The sequence below is a fragment of the Spinacia oleracea genome, chromosome 3 (genome assembly GCF_020520425.1).
Source record: "Spinacia oleracea cultivar Varoflay chromosome 3, BTI_SOV_V1, whole genome shotgun sequence".
In the NCBI taxonomy this organism is placed as follows: Eukaryota; Viridiplantae; Streptophyta; class Magnoliopsida; order Caryophyllales; family Amaranthaceae; genus Spinacia; species Spinacia oleracea.
Window position 1 is genome coordinate 110,908,139 of NC_079489.1, and position 23,872 is coordinate 110,932,010.

General features: G+C 40.2%; 1 protein-coding gene and 1 long non-coding RNA gene across 2 annotated transcripts; one reads left to right on the plus strand and one right to left on the minus strand.

The window, feature by feature from the left end:
* Positions 1-4,995: 4,995 nt before the first annotated feature.
* On the plus strand, positions 4,996-5,817 carry LOC130470471 (uncharacterized). Its single transcript, XR_008930883.1, has 2 exons — positions 4,996-5,360; positions 5,436-5,817. It is a non-coding gene; the product is annotated as an uncharacterized lncRNA (long non-coding RNA).
* Positions 5,818-13,498: 7,681 nt separating this feature from the next.
* On the minus strand, positions 13,499-14,321 carry LOC130469958 (uncharacterized). Its single transcript, XM_056839506.1, has 2 exons — positions 13,840-14,321; positions 13,499-13,637 (listed from the first exon to the last, which is right to left on the minus strand). The coding sequence occupies exons 1-2, from the start codon at positions 14,319-14,321 to the stop codon at positions 13,499-13,501; spliced, it is 621 nt and encodes a 206-aa protein (XP_056695484.1).
* Positions 14,322-23,872: the final 9,551 nt, after the last annotated feature.

The window sequence follows — 23,872 nt, forward strand, 5'->3', positions numbered from 1 at the left end:
ACAGGTTGTGGCTCACACTTATGTTCCAATTCACAGGGACTAAGAAGAAGTAGAAAGTTAAGCAAGGGTGAAGTCGACCTACGAGTGGGAAATGGAGCACGGATTGCTGCATTAGCTGTAGGAACTTATTATTTGTCGTTGCCCTCTGGGCTAGTTTTGGAACTGGAAGAGTGTTTCCATGTTCCAAGCCTTACTAAAAACATCATTTACGTTTCTTGCTTAGATGCTAAGGGATTTTCCTTTTTAATAAAAGACAACAGTTGTTCGTTTTATTTTAAAGAGATGTTTTATGGATCTTCTAGATTAGTCAATGGACTTTATTTATTAGATCACGACAAACAAGTTTATAACATAAATACCAAAAAGGCCAAAAAGGATGATTCAGATCTCACCTATATGTGGCATTGCCGATTAGGCCATATTAACTTGAAACGCATGGAAAGACTTCAAAAGGAAGGAATTCTAGAACCATTTGACTTAGAGGATTATGGTAAGTGCGAATCATGTTTACTTGGCAAAATGACAAAGCAACCTTTCTCTAAAGTTGGAGAAAGAGCAACTGAACTATTGGGTTTAATCCATACAGATGTATGTGGACCAATGAGTACAAATGCTAGGGGTGGTTTCAGCTACTTTATCACTTTCACTGATGACTTCAGTAGCTATGGTTATGTCTACCTAATGAAGCATAAGTCTGAATCCTTTGACAAATTCAAGGAATTTCAGAGTGAAGTAGAGAATCAATTAGGCAAGAAGATTAAGGCACTGCGGTCTGATAGAGGCGGTGAATATCTGAGCTATGAATTTGATGACCATCTGAAAGAATGTGGAATTCTATCAGAATTGACTCCTCCTGGAACACCACAATGGAACGGTGTGTCGGAATGGAGGAACAGAACCTTGCTAGAGATGGTTAGGTCAATGATGGGTCAGGCCGAACTTCCATTAGAATTTGGGGACATGCACTAAATACAGCCGCACTCACTATAAATAGAGCTCCGTCTAAAGCTGTCGAAAAGACTCCATATGAGTTATGGTTTGGAAAGCCTCCAAAAGTGTCTTTTCTTAAGACTTGGGGATGTGAAGTATACGTCAAACGATTAATTTCAGACAAACTTCATCCGAAATCTGACAAATGTATCCTTGTGGGCTACCCAAAGGAAACAAAGGGGTATTACTTCTACAATACATCTGAGAACAAGGTGTTTGTTGCTCGAGATGGTGTCTTTTTGGAGAAGAATCACATTTCCAAAATGACAAGTGGGAGAAAAGTAGACCTCGAAGAAATTCAGGTTGAAACTCAGAGATCTTTAGAAGAATCTGGTGAGAATCATGGTCAACCTAGAGATGTAACCCCGCGTAGATCGCAGAGATATAGATCTCAACCGGAATGTTACTTAGGTATTTTGACGAACGAGAGCTATTACTTGAAAGAGATGAACCTGCAACTTACAAACAAGCTATGACGAGCCCTAGCTCCAAGCAATGGCAAGAAGCCATGTAATCTGAATTAGACTCCATGTCAGAAAACCAAGTATGGGATTTGGTCGATTTGCTAGATGGCTACCAAGCCATTGGAAGCAAATGGGTTTTCAAACTGAAAAAGGACAAGGATGGGAAACTTGAAGTTTTCAAAGCTAGATTGGTTGCAAAAGGTTACAGGCAAGTCCACAGTGTGGATTACGATGAAACCTTTTCACCAGTTGCAATGCTAAAGTCTATTCGGATAATGTTAGCAATCGCTGCATATTACGATTACGAAATATGGCAGATGGATGTCAAAACCGCTTTCTTAAACGGCGTTTTAACAGAAACTGTGTTCATGACACAGCCTGAAGGTTTTGAGGATCCAAAGAATGCTAAAAAGGTATGCAAGCTAAAGAAATCAATCTACGGATTGAAGCAGGCATCCAGGAGCTGGAATATACGTTTTGATGAAGCAGTCAGTGACTTTGGTTTCATCAAGAACGCAGACGAATCTTGTGTATACAAGAAGGTCAGTGGGAGCAAAATTGCTTTCCTAGTATTATATGTCGACGACATATTACTTATCGGAAGTGACATTCCTATGTTGAACTCTATCAAGATTTGGCTTGGGAAATGTTTTTCGATGAAGGATCTAGGAGAAGCACAGTACATATTGGGCATCAAGATTTACAGAGATAGATCTAAAAAGATGATTGGACTTAGTCAAAGCACTTATATCAATAAGGTGCTTGATAGGTTCAAGATGGCAGACTCCAAGCGAGGCTACCTACCCATGTCTCATGGAATAACTCTAAGCAAGACTCAGTGCCCAAAAACACTTGATGAACGTAGACGAATGAATGGGATTCCATATGCATCATTGATTGGTTCAATAATGTATGCTATGATATGTACACGCCCGGATGTTGCGTACGCACTCAGTGCTACGAGAAGATACCAGTCAGACCCAGGAGAGGCACATTGGACTGCTGCCAAGAATATTCTGAAGTACCTGAAAAGGCAAAAAGATGACTTCCTGGTCTATGGTGGAGATAATGAATTAATTGTTAAAGGCTATACGGACGCAAGTTTCCAAACCGATAAAGATGATTTCAGATCACAGTCTGGGTTTGTCTTCTGCCTCAACGGAGGTGCAGTAAGCTGGAAAAGTGCTAAGCAAAGCACCATTGCGGATTCTACAACTGAAGCGGAGTACATTGCTGCACATGAAGCAGCAAAGGAAGCTATATGGCTAAGGAAGTTCATAGGTGAACTTGGTGTAGTCCCCTCCATTAAAGGACCAATAGCCCTGTATTGTGATAATAACGGAGCTATTGCACAGGCAAAGGAGCCTAGGCACCACCAAAGAGTCAAGCATGTACTTTGTAGATTTCACCTTCTACGAGAGTTCGTTGAAAGAAAAGAAGTCGAGATAAGCAAGATAGGAACTGATGACAACATATCAGATCCATTGACTAAACCTCTGCCGCAGGCGAAGCACAACTCGCACACTGCAGCTATGGGAATCAAGCATATTGGAGAATGGATTTGATGTCCTTATTTAATGTTTTAAAGTTTTAGAGTTTAAATCTTTGTAAAACGTTATTGGTTAATCATTCACAATAAATGAATAGAATTCATTTTTCCATTTAATTTGTGGTTTATTAAATGATGAGTCCCTTCAATTTGACGATATATTCAAAATAGACTGTCAGGACCAGTCCCGTGACTAAGAAATGTCTATCAAGTGAACTTGAATGTCAAAGGCTGAGAATGGTCCCTGGTCGGAGTTTTCTATAAATTTGGACGCATAGAAAACGTTAGACGACTAGAATGCAAGATGACTAGTAGTTCTGTTTCTTGAACTATGTGGACATGGCAATGTCATAATCATTTGCATAGATACTTACTTTGGAAAGACTAGTATCGGACAGACCTATGAAACTTTACTGTAAGAGATGAAAATCTGTCATAAGTAAATTTCATTAAAATTATTAGACACTAAATCCTCAATACCTGAGTGATTTGAGATTACTTGTTTGAGAACTGGTTACTTTGACGTTGACCAACCGTCGCACCGTAAAAGGAGGCTATAAAGGCAACGCTCAGGTAATCACCTATCAAACGAAGTCTAATCTCAAGATCGCAAGATTGGGATTGTCCTCCCATAAATCGGGATGAGATGCTTAAAAGTTGTACAAGGCCACTCGGAGAGCTAGAAACTGTGAAATGCATGGCCGTGCTCGGATGAATCATAGGCTATGATTATCTGTTTATTTGATGAGTTGAACTCTGAAACCGAGAAACACCTCTGGACATAATAAGGATGACAACTCTTACCTTATGTTCTAGAGAAAGCATCGAGCGACAAAGGAATTAGGAAATGCACACTTGTCCCTAAGGACAAGTGGGAGACTGAAGGAAATAATGCCCTTGGTCCAAGTATGCATTCAATGATAAGTCTAATAAATGCGGTTCAGTATTAATTAACAAGTTAATAATTCAGTGAGATCAAGTGAGCTAAATGCCTAGCTAGAGGCCGCTTCAGTTCAAGTGGAATTAATGATATTAATCCACAGCTTACTCTTGACTGAACCCGTAGGGTCACACAAATAGTACGTAAACGGATCAAGTATTTAATGGCATTAAATACTCTATCTATGGATATTCGGAATCGACGGATCTTGGTTTCAGTGGGAGCTGAGATCGTCACAAGCAAGTGAATACTCCGGAAACGATGATATTGCCGGAAACGGAAATATGGATCGAATCGGAAATATAAATATTATCCAAGTCGTAGATGTTGCCGGAAACGGAAACATGGTACGTATCGGAAAATATTATTGGAAATGGAAATATTGCCGGAATCGGAAATATCGCCGGGAAACGGAAATATTGTCAGAATCGGAAATATTATCGGAATCGGAAAATAGTTCCGGAAACGGAAATATTAAATATTTGTTCGAAACGGAAATTAATTCCGGAATCGGAAATATTAAATATTGTTCGTATCGGAAATGAATTCCGGAACCGGGAATTTAATCGGAAGCGTATCGTACGAATGAGCATCGGACGAGGCCTGCCGGACGAAGGCCCAGCACGAAGCCAGGCCATCGCCCATCAAGCAAGACGTGCGCCAACGCCCAGCCCAAGGCAGCGCCAGGCCCACCGCAAGGCAGGCCCAGCGCGCCAAGGCGAGGCTGCGTAGCGTGGGCTGCGTGGGCCGAGCGCACGCGTGCGGGCGCCCTCGTGGCTCCGTACGTGTGTGTGTTTGTGTCCATGCACAATTCCTAAATCTATTAGGATTTGGTTGATTAAATTCCTATTCCTAAAAGGATTATTTAATTAATTAGAGTCCTTGTAGGATTCTAAGTTTAATTAAATCGTATCCTATTAGGATTCCAATTCCCTTTCCAAACCTCTATAAATAAAGGCCTAGGGTCATAATTTATGCACATGGGATTGAAGTATTCTAAGGGTAAGTTTTGAAAGAAAAATAAGCCAAACACTTGCAAACACTTAACCGAATTTCCTAGTAACCTTAAGGGCGATTCTAGTTGGTCTAACTTGAGGCGGATCCGGACGTACTGTGGACTATCTACGGAGGGACGACATTTGGAGTCCTAAAGGCTTGTTCTTGTTCGGTTCAGGCGCAGCTAGGGAGGGCACGCTACAAAGTGTATGCTCCTAAATTATGCTAAATGATTATGTGTAAATAATATGTTTCCTGGCATTAAGGTTTTTCCGCATGATTTATGTTTTGTCATATGTATCATAACCTATCACTACTTTCGTTGTTAATTTTCCAACAGACCGTATAATGATCGGAGAGGGAGGGTCTATGAGGTCTTCTGGACCTGGTTGCCATTCCGGCTCGAGAAGCATCACTTCAGGTAGACTATAACTTGCAACTTTATTTTAGATTTTTTTTTTTTGACACACACTAATACTTTGCTGGATATTTTCAGCGCGCTTACTCTCCGGTGAAATACCAAACCTTGCTGTAAGCGCGAAACGGAAAGTAAATGCCATCGAGTACTTCAGAGGAGATCCCATGAGATCTGCCACGTTCTTTAGTTTGAAAGATAGGAACGCGAGGGCTAATTTCATTGATCACCTTCCTTGGCAGCATTGAATAAGGTTGCTTAAGTTTTTGAAAGTCTTTGAATGTCAGAGACCATCAGTTGGTTTATTGGATGTCTTTCATGTCTTTTGGTAACCAGTTGTTTAAGTTTTAAAATGGCTTTCATGTATATATAAGTAGAGACCTACAGTTAAAAGGCAACATTGTGTGGTTTTTATCTAAATATTATGATCTTAATGCAGGGCACAGCTTGATTTACTTTGTTAGTTTTTTTTTTATGCAAAGGAGGGGAAAGCCCCATACAAATTATATTAAGCAATAAAACGGGGCATGGCCACTCCTATGATGTCCTCGCGGAGGAGGCTAGTAATTTCATGCGGTGGGGCATCAAAATACTCAACCCTTTCCACTTGGTCGACACCTTTATTAGCTAATCTATCCGCTACTGTATTTCCTTCACAAATCTCCCAATCCGAAGTATTAATCAACATATGACATAAATTCAGAATGTGGAAGCATTCTCCACCTTGGTATTCAGCATTTTGGAGGACTTCCCATGCATGCCTGATTGTCCGTCTATAGTTCTAGCTTTCTGACACCCAAGTTCTTAGTCATTTCAAGTACAATAGCAGCTCCAAAGTTAGCTGAAAAGCCCGAATAAAGATGCCATCACTGTCTCTGAGGATTCCACCCCCTCCTGCAAGACCAATTGGCCCTTTTGAAGAGCCATCAGTGTTTAGGATGACCCAACCCCTGGGTGCTGCCATCCATCTTATAAGAACTTCTCTACGCAATGTGTTATGCGTGCTGCTACTGGTGGTACCGTCCATCATTAAGGCTTGCCAAGTTTCTTCAAGACGTGCTTGACGGAACGCCCCTGTATCAATTGGGATATCACTAGCACGGCCAAAACACAAGTTATTTCTCCAACGCTAATTCCACCATAAAGCTAGGGAGAAGTAAGTTGGCCATTTGATTGGTTAATGACTGCCTTCTGCCATGAGGTTGGTAACTACCCGGTTCTGTAGGTTCCCAACAAAGAAAGAAGGTCAATTGGCTGGGCCACCCACGCTGGCCCATATACATCTAGTTGCAGGACAGTCACGTAATAGGTGAAGGAGTGTCTCTTCTTGGTCACGATTGCAGCGCTGGCATCGAGGGTCATCCGAAAGGTGTCTGTGGGCTCAATTGGTATTGCATAGTACCCTGTCATGGAGAGTGAGCCATAGGAAGGTACGTTGCTTGGTTAGTGCTTTAATATCAGACCCTCTGAGATTGGCTTTGCAAAATGGTAATTGGTTGTTCAAATCACATATTGGTGATTCTGAAAATGGTGTAATTTGTGACAGAGAAATAGAAACTCATACACACTTGTTGTTAAATTGTGAGTTTAGTAAACAATGTATCCAAGGCATTCAGACATGGGTGGGAATACATGCCAATACTACTTATTTTCCGCTTGCATAGCCATGATCCTTCCACTTCTTCTGCTTGGCGCAGTCGTCGACTTCTTGGTCTGCTTCTAATTATATTTGTCACTTCTTTCGAGCTGCTCTGGCTGCTCGGGCTGCTGGTTACCTCCTTGTGTGGGACAGCCCACCTGTATAGTGACGATCTTCTTGTTAACCTTTCTATTATGGAGATCCAAGTCTTCACTCTCACCTTCCATCTCACACAGGCTAACCTCCCTTCGCCGTTTCTTTTTTCCATTCCCTTCAGCCTCTGTAGGTTTATTGGCTGTAGTGAGCAAAATTTCAGTCGAGGTAGCCTTCCCTTCAGGTTCTTCATTCATTCCCTCCTCTGTAGGTTTTTCGGTCCCAGTGAGCAAACTTTCAGCCGAGGTATCCTTCCCTTCAAGTTCTTCATTAATTCCCTGCAAACTTTGAACGGTCAAGGAAGGACTACCATGTTCAAGACCCTTGTCCTCGGGACAAGAGCGTGAGCTTCTAGGCAACGAGCCTTCATCAATTATGACAGTTGAGGAGTTTGGGGAAGGACTTGGTTGTGGAAAAGAAGCCGTCAGACTTAGACGGTTGAGTAACTCCCAGTTACTCCCATCTTTATCACCTTGTTGATTCAGAAACAAAGAATTACCAAAATCAGTAATCAAATGCGAGAGTGTGAAGCTCTGATTGAAAACAGTCATCAGAAAACATACATTTCAAAAGCTAAAATTTGGAAAAATGATTGGTTAGACTGTGAGAAATTCAGAAATCATACATTTTAAAAGTTGTATGGAATACCTTTACAGCACATTAAGTTCTCTGTGAACATTTTCACATGGAACAATAAGTAGGCAGAGGTGAAAAGAGTCGACTGCAAGCTTGATAGAGTCTTAAATGAAGCATGGTTAGATTTACTTGGTAGGAAGCCTTTTAAATATTTCAGTATATCGGCTGAGTCTGAAAAATTTGCGGATAATGTGAAAGGGGTATGGGAAAAGGCTACCCTGGGTTGCAAATGTTTGTAGTTGTTCAAAACTCAAACTCCTCAAACAAAATCTAAAGTTGCTTAATAAGGAAGTATATGGGGATGTAGGGATACAGGATGCTGAAACCTATCATGACTTGATAGTAATACAGGAGATGCTACATAAAGATCCTACAAATGTACAAGATATCATGTTGCTCATAATTTGTACATTTTCTTTTTGGAGAAAAAATCTAAGAATCAACGGCTCGTTGAAGGGGGTGAGAATTCATATCCAAAACAGGATAAATGCAGATAGCTTAAGGTTGTTCTGTAAAGGGGATATCATGTCTGCATACTCTATGTTGCAAGGCCTCCGGCTGTTTTCTGAACCCTCTGGTTTTTATGCAAATAAGGATAAATCTGCCGTCTATACTATGGGTATGGATAATGAAGAAGTTCAGAGATTACAACATATGTCCGGTTTGCCTGGGTTCTCTTCCTCTTAGTTACCTAGGTGTGCCTATTAGTGGTTCTAAAATTAAAGTGCTGGCTGTGAGAAAATAGTGGAGAAGATGACTGCAAGAATTAGTTCTTGGTGCATCGCACAAATATTCGTCTTGCCTAAAATAATCTTGAAAAAATTTAATGACATATGCAGGAACTTTCTTTGGCAAGGTAGAGCAGAGTGAAAGAAACCAGGCTTTTAATCTATAGCTTTTAATACTTACCAGACAATTTAGTTTAATTCTCTCCTAGAGCTCTTTCACGCCATACGCTTCTATGAAATCCCCAATGAACCCTTCTCTAAGCCTCTTAGCATCTTCCTTGCATCGGTTCAGTAAAGTACCTAGTAAGATACTCAGAAAAATAAACTCAAGACACTGGGAACATACGACCTACAGAAAACAATCAAACATACCTTGGAAATTGCATTAGAATGTGATATCAAGTCAGATGATTATGCAGAAACAAGTTTCATGAAGTATGATGCAATTTGATAAGGGAGCTCACCAAGCTTCCTTATTAATGGAGATTGTTATGAACTCAGAATAGAGAAGAAGGAGAGAATAATGGAGAGACAGACTTTTCATAGCTCCCATAAACAGATTGTTACTGACATCTATGAGCTTGTGATTCTTTTATATCATAGCTCCCCTCCTTGACAGACTTTTCCTCAAGTCTTGACAATAAATTTGCAAGAGTTTTACATGGGCAATGCAGGATATTGTCTTTAAAGCTGATGTATTGCTTATTCCCTTGGGAAGCTGTAATATGGTGTTGGGAAAACAATGGCTCAGTTTGCTTTGTCCCATTTCTTGGGATTTTATGCAATTACAAATGGAGTTTAGCCTCAATGGGAAGCAGATATTGTTGAAGGGCATTCCAAGTAAGAAGTTGAAGGTTGTGGAAGGAGAACCATCTTCCAAGATTTTCTCTACAGCTGCTAACTTGTGTCTGATACAAGTTCAAGATCAAACCAGCAAAGGTTCAGTAGTTCACACTCCACAAACAAGGGTTGTTGATGAATTGAAAGAACTGCAGTTCACCTATCAAATGGTGTTTGAAGACCCTACAGATTTACCTCCCTTGAGGGGAGTATTTGATCACTCCATACCTTTACTTCCAGGTGCTACCCCTGTTAGTATCAGAACTTACAGATATCCTTTGAAGCAAAGAGATATCATTGAGCAGCTAGTGCAAGAAATGTTAGGCAGAGGTATCATTCAAAGTAGTGCTTCACCTTTTGCTTCTCATGTGGTCTTAGTGGGGAAACGATGGTACTTGGAGGCTATGTGTAGACTACAGGGAACTAAACATCAGAACTGTGAAGAACAAGTTCCAAATTTCAGTAATTGATAAACTGTTGGATGAACTTTCAGGTGCTGCTGTGTTTTCTAAACTTGACCCTAGGGCTGGCTACCATCAAATGAGGGTGAATCCTACTAACATCTATAATACAGCCTTCAAAACCCACACTGGTCACTATGAATTCTTCTTGATGCCCTTTGCCCTTACTAATGCTCCTGCTTCCTTTCAAAATTGGATGAATCAGGTGTTTAAACCCCTTCTCATGAGGTGTGTTTTGGTCTTTTTTGATGATATTTTGGTGTATAGAAGGACACTTGAGGAGCATTGGACTCACCTAGCCTTGGTGTTTGAGTTGATGAAGGCTAATCAAATGTTTGCCAAGTTGAGTAAATGTGTGTTTTCAACTGATAAAGTGGAGTACCTGGGGCACAATATTTCAGTTGATGGTGTTCAAACTTATCCAAATAAGATCAATGATGTCCAGAGTTGGCCAATTCCTACAACTATTAAAGAACTAAGAGGGTTCTTAGGTCTAGCAGGTTACTACGGGAAGTTTGTGAAGGGGTATGCAGTCATCAGCAAGCCTTTAACTGATCAGTTGAAGAAGGGAAGTTTTTCATTGAATGAACAAGCTCAAGCTGCATTTGAGAAACTTAAGTCTGCTTTGGTAACAACTCCTGTTCTGGTTGTACCCAACTTTGACAAGCACTTCATTGTAGAAATAGATGCATCTCAGAAGGGAATTGGGGTTGTGTTAATGCAAGATGGCCACCCTTTGGCTTTCATCAGCAGAGCTCTTGGACCCAAATGGCAGAAGTTGTCAGTGTTCAGTGTATGAGAAAGATTTGTTGGCAATTGTGTTTGTTGTCCAGAAATGGGAGGAATACCTTATGGGAAATCACTTTCTCATTAAAACTGATAAAAAAAGCCTGAAATGGCTATCACAACAGAAGGTTTCCACCCCTTTTCAGCAGTTCTGGCTATCTAATTTGATGAGCTTTGATTATGAAATACAGTACAAAAGTGGCAAAGAAAACCTAGCTGCAGATGCTCTATCTAGAGTTCAATGTGCTGAGGTTTTATCTATGGCATTGTCAGTGTTAGATTCTAATTTGGCAGATTTGATTCTGGCCAGTTATCAACTTAATGACACATTAAAGGAGGTGTTACAGACTCTCTCTGAGGGGCAATTGGTTGATGGTTTCTCACTCCAAAATGGTTTACTCAAGCAGAAAAACAAGATTGTGGTAGGTCCTGATCTAGCACTCAGGAACAAGAGCATTGGTTGGCAATATGCTGCTCCTGAGAGTGGCCATGGTGGAAGGGATAAGAGGGAAAATTTAAGTGGCTCTAGTAGGCCAAGTGTGTAGTTTATTGGCCATCACTACAGAGTATTTTTTGTGCTTATCAATTTCTCTGTTGTTGTCGAACTAAGCGTAATTCTCATGTTATGTAGGTAGATGTGCGAACACTCCATATTTGATATATTTCAATCTGTATGGTAACTTTTCTTTTTTTAATAGTTATGTGATGTAAATTCAAAGTGTTAGTTACGGAGTACTATTATCATATTAATGTACTCCCTCTGTATTTATTTAAGGGATATACTTGCCTTTTCCAACCGTATTATTTAAGAGATACACTTGCCATTTTTAGTAATTTATCAACCCCACCATCTAATTAAATAATACATATAATTTACCATATGACTCACCATCCTATTAAACAAATAATTTCAGAAACCCACCCCACCTCTCACCCCCCAAAAATGATATGGTCCCCACTTGTTTACTTATTAAAATATCTACCCAACCCCACTTGCTTTATTATTTTATTTCATTCAATTATTCTTCTTAATACCCGTGTCCGGCCAAGTGTATCTCTTAAATAAATACGGAGGGAGTACTACTTAAGTAATTTTTTTTAGTAATTTAAATTAAACTAGTTTTTAGCACGTGTGATGCACAGGTACATGTTTTTTTTACAATTGTGTTCATAATATTTGATATTCGAAAACCAAATTATATTCAACGCGTATTTGAAAGATTAACAAAAATGTTGTTGAAAAAGTTAAAGGTGATGAAAAGAGCTAATGAATACACACAATTTTTAATTAAAATTTAAGAAGAGTCAATTAATATCTTTATTTTTAAAAAAAATGGAAACCAAATAGTGTTTTTAAAAAAATGACAAGTGGCATATAAGTGTATGTGTTTTAAAATATTAGTATTGTTGTGAATAAACAGGAGAGAATAAGAGAGAGAATAGTGTTGTGTATAGTATTCCATATAGTATCGTGTATATATAGGATACAATAGTTAGGGTTTTACTGAACCCTAGAATATTCCGAAAATATTGACGGGGGTATAATGGGCATCCATATTATATTTCATAACACTCCGCCTTGGATGTCCATTATACAAAAATAAAATTTCTGTCTTAAAATAAAATACTTCCTAATGCGCGAACGATGTTGCCTCATTAAAAACCTTACCAGGAAAACCCAGTGGGAAAAACCATGGTTGAGTGAAAAAGAGTGCAGCGCGCATCTACTCCCCCTCATGATTACATAAATTGAGATCTTTGAGACAACGCATTCCAATCCGGTAAACTAATTTCTTGAAAGTAGCAGTTGGAAGCGCCTTGGTAAATAGGTCTGCCAAATTTTCACTTGAGCGAATCTGCAGAACCTGTACATCACCATTCTTCTGCAGGTCATGGGTGAAGAAATTTTTTGATAAAATGTGCTTTGTTCTATCACCTTTGATGTATCCATCCTTGAGCTGTGCAATGCAAGCTGCATTATCCTCATACATAACCGTTGGAGCTTCTTTACCTGTGGATATGCCACAATCTTCTCGTATATGTTGAATTACAAACCTTAACCATACACATTCACGACTAGCTTTGTGGATAGCTAAAATTTCTGCATGGTTAGAAGAAGTAGTTGCAATAGTTTGCTTCATGGATCGCAAGGAAATGGCAGTACCACCACATGTGAACACATATCTTGTTTGTGATGGAGCATTATGGGGATCAGACAAATACCCTGCATCTGCAAAGCCAATTAAGCCTTCTTTGGTCTGGTTAGAAAAGTAATCCCATATCTTTCGTTCCTTGGAGGTAACGAAGTACATGTTTTATCCCATTCCAATGCCTTCGAGTTGGATATGAGCTAAACCTTGCTAATAGATTTACTGTAAATGATATGTCAGGTCTCGTATGACTAGCAAGGTACATCAATTCTCCTATTGCACTTAAGTATGGTACTTCAGGGCCAAGGATTTCTTCATCATTTTCCAGAGGGCGGAATGGGTCTTTATCCACATCTAGTGATCTTACAACCATTGGACTACTCAATGGATGTGCTTGATCCAAAGAGAACCTTTTTAGTACCTTTTCTGTGTATGTTGTTTGATGCACAAGGATTCCATTCTTTAGGTGCTCAATTTGTAGCCCTAAGCAAAATTTTGTCTTTCCAAGATCTTTCATCTCAAATTCTTTCTTCAAATATTCTACTGTATGTGAAATCTCTCCAGGAGTCTCTTCAACATACACTGCGATTATTACAAATCCTGCCCCAAATCTCTTTATAAAAATGCATGGACTGATGGGGTCATTCTTATAGCCTTCTTTTAGCAAGTACTCCCTTAGGCAATTATACCACATACGCCCTAATTGTTTCAACCCATAAAGAGATCAATTTAATTTAATGCAGTAATGTTCTCAAGAACTAGAATTAGCTGCTTCTGGCAGTTTAAATCCTTCAGGGACTTTCATATAAATGTCATTTTCCAGTGTCCCATACAAGTAGGCTGTGACTACATCCGTTAAACGTAAATCAAGTCCTTCTCTTATTGTCAGACTGATAAGGAATCTAAAAGTAGTTACGTCCACCACAGGAGAGTATGTTTCTTCATAACCGAAATTTAACAATGTCATATAAAATCATAGTTCAAACAAACAAAATCCAAAATAAAATAACATGAATCTAAGAAAACAAAGTTTTATTCTTAAATGACCATAAACGACTCCAAGAATACAAAATTTTATTCTTAAATGACCACCAAAGTTTTATTCTTAAATTCCCTTCAGGGGTGGTGAGGAAATCAGCAACTTCCAGGTGAGTTGTATCGCCACAATCAAAGTCACCTTCGCCATCTTCGTACACAAGATTTGTTTCTATTTTCTTTCCCTTTGGCTTTAATGATTGTTGATAGAGCTCAGCCAGGTGTTTTGGTGTACGACATGTACGAGACCAATGACCTTTTCCTCCACATCGATAACTTACATTGGTCACATTCTCGCTTTTATCTTTCTCTTGTTTGTTACCATCTTTATTGTCAAACTTCTGGTGGGGATACGAGTTCTTGAAAGAACCACAACGGCCTCGGCCTCGGCCTCGACCATATCCATGTCCACGTCCACGTCCTTGACCACGTCCTCGACCACTATTGTTGGCATGATATTTTTCTTTCCCATTATGGGATGTCACATTCGCTTCAGGGAATGGAGTAGAACCAGGTGGATGTGATTCATGATTTTTCATCAATAGCTCGTTATTTTGCTCAGCCACAAGGAGACAATATATAAGTTCAGAATATTTCTTAAATCCCTTTTCACGGTATTGTGTCTGCAGGACAATGTTATTTGCGTGAAAGGTAGAGTATGTTTTGTAGGGGAATACAGTTAAACATACATAACATGTGCGGAACATCCCCAAAGCCAGGAAATATGTATAAAGCACAATTTCAGCATACTTACATTTGAAGCGTGTTTTCCCGAGTATAGTATCAACGAACACGAACAAAGAACTCCACTTGTCTTTCCTCTATTTGGTTCACCGACACGTTCGTCTTGATAATTATAGCTTAGACAACGCACAAGATATTTTGCATTTCGGGATGAATAGTTTTTGAGTAGCGAGAAAAACTGAACAACGTACTTTTGGAATTAGGTTTAGGTTACTTGGAAAACTGATTGTGTTGTGTGTGGGAAAAATATAACATAATTGTTATATTAAGTGTAACCGGCCAAGACCAAGGGGCCTTGACCGGCCACACTCCACACACGCGGGCACTCCCCGCGCACAGCCCACACTGCAGGCCGAAGCCCACAGCGCACAGCCGAGCAGCATGGGTCGTGGGCCTTGCTATGCTCGCTACTGTGTTGATGCGCCTTTGTGCGCGCTGCCATGCCCACGCGGGCTGGCTTGCTTGCTGAGTTTCGAGCTCGTTGGCTCGTTGGGCCTTGCGCGCATGCGCGCTTGGCTCGATGGGCCGGCAGCTCCGATGCGGCTCGTATTCGCGACGAATGCCTTACGGCTATTATTTATCATATCGTACACGACGATTCACCATCGTACGATACGATTATTCGTTTCGCCTAGCTTACGAATATTCGCGATACGATATACGTTCCCACGCAAGGTCGTATCGTATAATACGTTTTTCCAAACTAATTCCCCAAAAGCGATTAAATGAATTTCCGATTCATTTAATCTGGTGATCTATTACATGTCATAGGTGTGACCTTATAGGTTCAGTCAAGAGTAAGTTGTGAGCCTAATATAGATTTAGAACTCATTGATCGGAAGCATTGCTCCAGCTAGTTGTTCCCATCACTTGATCTTACTGAATTAATTGTTCGCAATTAATCTGAACCTTGGTATGTATTAGACTTAATACACCTTGGGTGAAGGACATATTTCCTTTAGTCTCCCACTTGTCATTCAGACAAGTGTGCGTTCACATTCCTTTGTCTCTTATTGTTACTTGCTGAACATAAGGTAAGACCCAAGCCATCCTTATTAGGTCTAGAAGTGTTTCTCGGATTACAGAGCTCATCTAGCCTTAACCATTCTGAGCACGGCCATGCATTTTCACAGTCTCTAACTCTCCGAGAGGCCTTGCTACACAACAACGCCATATCCTATAAAAGATAGGAGGACAATCCATTCTTATAATATATGAACACTCACTTTGATTCATATTATGCCCAATAAATGCTTTTATAGCCTCCTTTTACGGTGCGACGTTTAGCTAGCATTAGAGCGAACTAATTCTCAAACGAGCAGACATAATCACTCATGTTCTGAGGAATGGTTCTAATCACCATTAATGAGAACTACTTATGACATGACTTTAATCTCTTAAAGTGTTCTCATGGTCAATCCGATACAAGATCCAATAAGTATCTATGCAAAAGATTTTGACATCCAGTCAATCTAGTTCAAGAAACCGAACTACAAATCTACTTGAAATCTAATCTTCATTAGTCATTGGTCTTCCACCTTTCAATGACCTGGATTAGGGATCCTTTGTGACTTCAATATTCAAGTTCACTTATGGGTGTTTCTTTGTCGAAGAATCCATCTTGACATCCTATTTGAATGTTTTGAATCACATGGACTTATCATTTAATACTAAACCAAATTAAATGAATATGAAATAATAAATTTCATAAATATGAAATGGTTAAACCTATTGTTTTAAAAATAGATCTAACAGATGTTCTAAAACAAAACTTAGAAAATCAAAGCCATTCTCCAATATGCTTGATTCCCATGGTTGCTACATGTGCGTTGTGCTTCTCTTGTGGCAACGGTTTAGTCAATGGATCCGCAACGTTGTCGTCAGTTCCAACCTTGCAAATCTCGATTTCTTTCCTTTCAGCGATTTCTCGAAGTATATGAAATCGCCGCAGTACATGGTTGGACTTCTGGTGGCTCCTAGGCTCCTTTGCCTGGGCAATGGCTCCGCTATTGTCGCAATACAAAGCCATTGGTCCTTTAATGGAGGGGACAACCCCAAGTTCTTCGATGAACTTCCTGTTGGAAATTCTCATTGGGAAACACAAAGGAAAAAAGGGTGAGTGAAAATTCAAGAGTCCCACATTGGAAAAACTCTTCATATTCCTCTTGTTTATTAATTGGGGAATGAGTGTAACTCTTGTTTAAGAAAGTGTGAGAATGGTATGGGTGGACACATCACACACACGCGCGCGCGCGCCGGGCCGGGCGCGGGCCTCGGGCCGTGGGCCGTGGGCCTTGGGCCTTGGTACTTGGTACTTGGTACTTGGTACTTGGTACTTGGTACTTGGTACTTGGGCTCTTGGGAATGCGGTTCGCGGGCATGGGGTGGGTTTTGTGGGTCAACCCTGTTCTTTTTGGTAACTGGACCGGTTTGCGCAAGTCACTGTTACGGGAATCTGTATTGATTACGTAACCGTTGGATTAAATGCCATTAATTACGTCCGTTACTATGATCAATGTTTTTGACCGTTTTCTGGCTGTTGCAACATTCATTCCCTCAGCCGTTTTTGTCTGTTGCAATGCTTTCCTTCTAATTATTTAAATCAGAGTTTCAGTTCCCTTCTCACAGAAAATCATACAAACAAAATACGAAAACACATTCTTACTCTCACACAAAATTGCTCTCGGTTTTGGGCATACGTTCTGACTCCATCCGGCTTTGTGAGTGCACACAACGTCGGAGTTGCGCTAATCCTGGAGGGCGACCGCATTCTGTTCTACTGCACCGGGAGGTAGCGCGGAATCGTCTTTTAGGACAGTGGGTGTCCACGACGCAACAATTGTTCTTCGTTCAGTTCATCGAATCAGATAAGTTTGTTCTAATTTTCGCTTTAATCGCAACAATCTAAAAGACGATTATTATGGCTTTGACTTCCAAATTCATGATTCCTGATATGTCTAAGTTAGAACCTCTTGATGGCAAGAATTATAAACGTTGGGCTGTTAGGATGCGATTCTATTTAGAACAAATTGAGATTACTTATGTGCTTGATGATGTTGTCGAACCTGATGATGAAACTGAATTGCATGCTTTTGAGTTGAAATTTGCTAAAGATGATAGGACATGTAAGGGCATGTTGCTGCATCATATGTCGAATACTTTGCTTGATATCTATATGGGGTTTAATCATGCTAGGGATATTTGGGATGCATTAGAAAAGAAATATGGAACTGATGATGCTGGTACTAAGCGTTATTGTGTCAGTAAGTGGTTAGCTTTTCAAGTCCAAGATGATAAACCAATTATTGATCAGATTCATGCTTATGAAAATATTTGCATTGCTATGGCTGCCGAGGGTTTGAGTATTTGTGATATTACCCTTGCTATAGTTTTAATTGAGAAACTCCCACCCTCTTGGAAAGATTTTCGTAATCAGTTAATGCATAAGAAAAAGTACCTTACCTTAGAGGAGCTTGTAGGTCACCTGAAAATTGAGGAGGAAAATCGTATTAAGGATAAGGGTCAATCTGTGTTTTCCGGGTCTGCTAAGGCTAACCTTGTAGAACCTAAGCCTCATGCATATTCTGAAAAGTTTAAGGGAAAGGGAAGTCCTTTCAAGCCTCAAGGGAAACCAATGAAGTATAAGTTCAAGGGCAAGTGTTTTGAATGTGGGAAAACTGGTCACAAGTCTGTAGATTGCAGATCCAAGAAGAAGTCGGATCAGAACCAAGCCAACCTTGCTGAAGCTAATGAAGTTTCTAATCCTAACCATTTTGTTGCTGTTGTTTCAGAAGCTAACTTGACAGGTAATGTTGCTGAATGGATCGTTGATACTGGAGCAACGAGACATATCTGCACCAACAAAGACATGTTCACTACCTACGAAAAAACTGATGGTGAAAATGTCTTCATGGGTAATTCAGCTTCTGCAACTGTTCAAGGCAAAGGGAAGATCGTTCTCACTCTTACCTCTGGAAAACTTATTACTCTTACCAATGTGTTGCATGTTCCATAAATGCGTAGGAACCTGATTTCTGGTAGCTTGCTAATTAAGGCTGGATTGAAGCTTTCATTTGATTCTGATAGGCTTGTTATTACTCATAATGGGGAGTTTGTGGGAAAGGGTTTCTGTAATGGGGGTTTATTTACTCTTGATGTCAAACTTGAAATTATGAATAAGAATGCTAGTACTTCTTCTGTTTATATTGCTGAGTCTATTGATTTATGGCATGCAAGGTTGGGTCATCTTAACATTGCTTCAATTAAAAGGCTTAAACAACTTAACTTGATTCCCAGTTTTTCTAAAACTGATTTTGCAAAATGTGAAGTATGTGTTGAGGCCAAGTTTGCAAAGAAGCCATTTAAATCAATAGATAGACAAACTAAAGTACTAGAGCTTGTTCATAGTGACTTGGGGGATTTTAAAAATTATGAGAGCAGGGGTGGTAAAAGGTATTATATTACTTTTGTTGATGACTGCTCAAGATTCACCATGGTTTATCTTCTCAGGTCAAAAGATGAGGCTGAGGAAATGTTCCTCAAATACAAGGCCGAAGTGGAGAACCAACTTGATAGGAAGATCAAGAGACTTAGGAGTGATAGGGGTGGTGAATATGACCCTAACACTCTTAAGGCATTTTGTGAGCAGAATGGGATCATTCATGAGACAACGGCTCCCTACACACCCGAGCAGAACGGGATTGCTGAAAGGAAGAACAGAACATTGAAGAACATGATGAATTCTATGCTTATTAGTTCTGGGTTTTCTGATAACATGTGGGGGGAAGCTATATTATCTGCTTGTCATGTTTTAAACAGGGTACCTCACAAGAAGCTAGACAAGACTCCATACGAAATATGGAAGGGTCGTGCACCTAACCTAAGTTATTTGAAAGTGTGGGGGTGTCTAGCAAAGGTGGCTATACCCAGCTTCAAAAGGGACAAGATTGGTCCTAAAACGGTTGATTGTATTTTTATTGGTTATGCTTACCAAAGTGCTGCATATCGTTTTCTTGTTAAAGGTGCTAACAATTCTTATGCAGGTGGTAACATCATTGAGGCAAGAGATGCCTAGTTTTTTGAAACAGTATTTCCTTTGAAAATATCTTGTATCAATGATGTGCCTTCTTCTAGCACTTCTTCTAGTATGCCTGTTGTTGCTCCTCCCACCTCTGATGTGAATTCTGAATTGGAGCCAAGGAGGAGCAAGAGAGCAAGAAAGGAAACCAGTTATGGTGATGATTTTATTACTGCTTTCTTAACTGAACCTTACTTGATTGATGATGACTTTGTTTATGTCTTTATTTTGGAAGATGATCCTAGGACCTATGAAGAGGCTATGAAATCTGTTGATGCAGTGTTTTGGAAAGAGGCAATAGATAGTGAACTTCAGTCAATCCTAAGTAACAATACTTGGGAGTTGGTTGATCTGCCTAGGGGTTGCAAGCCCATTACTTGTAAATGGATCTTTAGGAAAAAATTGAAATCCACTGGATCCATTGACAAGTATAAGGCTAGAATTGTGGTAAGGGGATTCACCCAAAGGCATGGTATTGATTATTTTGATACTTATTCTCCTGTCACTAAAATTGCTACTATTAGAACTTTGATTGCTCTTGCTTGCATTCATGATCTTGTTGTGCATCAAATGGATGTTAAAACTGCATTTTTAAATGGTGATTTGGATGAGGAAATTTACATGGTTCAACCGGAAGGGTTTGTTGTTCCTGGTCAAGAGAATAAGGTTTGTAAATTAGTCAAGTCCTTGTATGGGCTTAAGCAAGCTCCAAAGCAATGGCATGACAAATTTGACAAGACTATGACAGGTAATGGGTTCCATGTAAATGAAGGTGATTCTTGTGTTTACTCTAAGCATGATTCTGATGGTTGTGTGATTATTTGTCTTTATGTGGATGATATGTTAATTTTTGGGACTAATTTGGATCGAGTAAATGAGACAAAAAGTTTTCTAAGTTCTAAGTTTGAAATGAAAGATATGGGTGAGGCAGATGTGATTTTAGGAGTGAAAATCAAGAGAACTCCAAATGGCATTTGTCTTAGCCAAGCTCACTATGTTGAAAAGTTACTTAAAAAATTTAACTCTTTTGACGTCGATCCAGTTAGGACTCCCTATGATCCAAGCATCCACTTAAGGAAAAATAATGGTGATCCTGTTAGCCAATCTGAATATGCTAAGATTATTGGTAGTGTTATGTTTCTGATGAACTACACTAGACCTGACATTGCTTATTCTGTGAGTAGATTAAGCAGGTATACTCATAACCCAAGTCATGAACATTGGGATGCTTTGAAGAGATTGCTCAGGTACCTTAAGGGTACCATGGATTGGAGTTTGCACTACTCCAAGTTTCCAGGAGTTTTGGAAGGCTATTGTGATGCTAACTGGGTTTCTGGCAATGATGAAATCAACTCTACCAGTGGTTATGTTTTCACCCTAGGGGGTGGAGCTGTGTCTTGGAAATCTTGTAAACAATCTTGTACTTCTATGTCTACTATGGAATCTGAGTTTATTGCTCTTGAATTGGCAGGTCATGAGGCAGAATGGTTGAGAAATGTGCTTGCAGATATTCCGCTGTGGGGGAAGCCAGCTCCTTCAGTTGCACTTCATTGTGATTCGCAAGCGGCTATTGCTGTGGCAAACAACCATGCCTACAATGGGAAGAAAAGGCACATTCGTTTGAGGCACAAGGCCATCAAAGAATTGTTGTCAAGTGGGGTGATATCACTAGACTATGTAAAGTCTGAAATGAACATTGCGGATCCGTTAAGGAAAGGCCTATGTAGAAAACTAGTTTTGGAAACATCGGAAGGGATGGGCCTGAAGCCCGTTGAATGAATTGTAAAATAATGAACTCCTACTCACAGAGTTCAAAGGACGACATTATTGTTATAATTCGGAAGCACAAAATTTTATTTTTTGTCCATCCCCTAGATGTTATAATGTGCTTGCTACAATAGGAAAGAGGTTGAGCATACGGCTCTTAATGAACCCATACCATATGTTTGGTGGTGTGAATGTAGCTCACACTTGATGGGATTCACCTACGTAGGTGTGGAAGTGTGGCCGCTTCCTATGAGAATTGCGATGTGGGCTATTCTCTAGAGCACCTATGAGCATATCCAGGTCGGACGTATGGCCAGTATAAGGCGTCACTTTATTCGCGGAGTCAGAATGTCATACATATTCAGTTGCGTGCTTTAAGTGACGGGTTTCTATCTCCCTATCAAGTTCAATACGAAAGTCACTTGGTAGGAAAGAGATCATAGCTTAAATGTCACTAAGTGTTAATTCAAGTCGAAAGACATTGACACCTATTCAATTGTTTTGTTTGCCCAAAACCAATATCCTTCTCCTTTCTTTTCTTTCTTTTCCGCATATTCGAACCTGTGGGGGATTGTTGGAAATTCTCATTGGGAAACACAAAGGAAAAAAGGGTGAGTGAAAATTCAAGAGTCCCACATTGGAAAAACTCTTCATATTCCTCTTGTTTATTAATTGGGGAATGAGTGTAACTCTTGTTTAAGAAAGTGTGAGAATGGTATGGGTGGACACATCACACACACGCGCGCGCGCCGGGCCGGGCGCGGGCCTCGGGCCGTGGGCCGTGGGCCGTGGGCCTTGGGCCTTGGGCCTTGGGCCTTGGTACTTGGTACTTGGTACTTGGTACTTGGGCTCTTGGGAATGCGGTTCGCGGGCGTGGGGTGGGTTTTGTGGGTCAACCCTGTTCTTTTTGGTAACTGGACCGGTTTGCGCAAGTCACTGTTACGGGAATCTGTATTGATTACGTAACCGTTGGATTAAATGCCATTAATTACGTCCGTTACTATGATCAATGTTTTTTACCGTTTTCTGGCTGTTGCAACATTCATTCCCTCAGCCGTTTTTGTCTGTTGCAATGCTTTCCTTCTAATTATTTAAATCAGAGTTTCAGTTCCCTTCTCACAGAAAATCATACACACAAAATACGAAAACACATTCTTACTCTCACACAAAATTGCTCTCGGTTTTGGGCATACGTTCTGACTCCATCCGGCTTTGTGAGTGCACACAACGTCGGAGTTGCGCTAATCCTGGAGGGTGACCGCATTCTGTTCTACTGCACCGGGAGGTAGCGCGGAATCGTCTATTAGGACAGTGGGTGTCCACGACGCAACAATTGTTCTTCGTTCAGTTCATCGAATCAGATAAGTTTGTTCTAATTTTCGCTTTAATCGCAACACTTCCGAATCCAAACAGCTTCCTTTGCTGCTTCTGAGGCAGCAATGTACTCGGCTTCAGTTGTAGAATCCTTAACAGTTCTTTGCTTAGCACGTTTCCAGCTTACTGCTCCGCCATTGAGGCATAACACAAACCCAGACTATGATCTGAAATCATCTCTGTCGGTTTGAAAGCTTGCGTTCGTATAGCCCTTAACAATCAACTCATTTGTACCACCATAGACCAGAAACTGATCCTTAGTCCTTTTCAGGTACTTTAGGATATTCTTGGCAGCAGTCCAATGTGCCTCACCTGGTTCTGACTGGTACCTGCTCGTTGCACTGAGTGCGAACAAAACATCCGGCCTTGTAAAAATCATAGCATACATGATGGATCCAATAGCCGAAGCGTATGAAATTCCACTCATCTTTCTACGCTCATCAGATGTCTTGGGACACTGATTCTTGCTTAGATATGTGCCATGTGACATGGGTAGATGGCCTCTCTTGGCTTCCATCATATTGAACCTAGCTAGCACTTTGTCAATGTAAGTGCTCTGGCTTAGTCCAATCATCCTCTTAGATCTATCCCTATAGATCTTGATGCCCAATATGTATTGTGCCTCTCCTAAGTCCTTCATTGAGAAACACTTTCCAAGCCAAGTCTTTACAGACTCCAACATAGAATGTCGTTTCCAATAAGTAGTATGTCGTCTACATACAAGACTAGGAATGCAATTATACTCCCATTAACCTTCTTGTATACACAAGATTCGTCCTGATTCTTGATGAAGACAAACTTATTGACTGCTTCATCAAATCGTTTATTCCAACTCCTTGATGCCTGCTTTAATCCATAAATAGATTTCTTAAGCTTGCATACCTTTCTTTGATTCGTTTGATCGACAAAACCCTCCAGCTGTGTCATAAACACGGTCTCTTCAAGAACACCATTCAAGAAGGCATTTTTGACATCCATTTGCCATATTTCATAGTCATGAAAGGCGGAAATCGCAAGGATTATCGAATAGACTTAAGCATCGCGACTGGAGAAAAGGTTTCATCGTAGTCAACGCCGTGAAATTGCCTGTAACCTTTTGCTACCAATCTAGCTTTGTATATGTATACA

Excerpts from the sequence above, each read along its gene's own strand:
- LOC130469958 (XM_056839506.1), bottom strand. The coding sequence starts at position 14,321 with ATGAAAAATCATGAATCACATCCACCTGGTTCTACTCCATTCCCTGAA. Across the intron at positions 13,638-13,839 it reads AATTTAAGAATAAAACTTTG|TCTGACAATAAGAGAAGGAC; the intron begins GTGGTCATTTAA and ends ATTCCTTATCAG.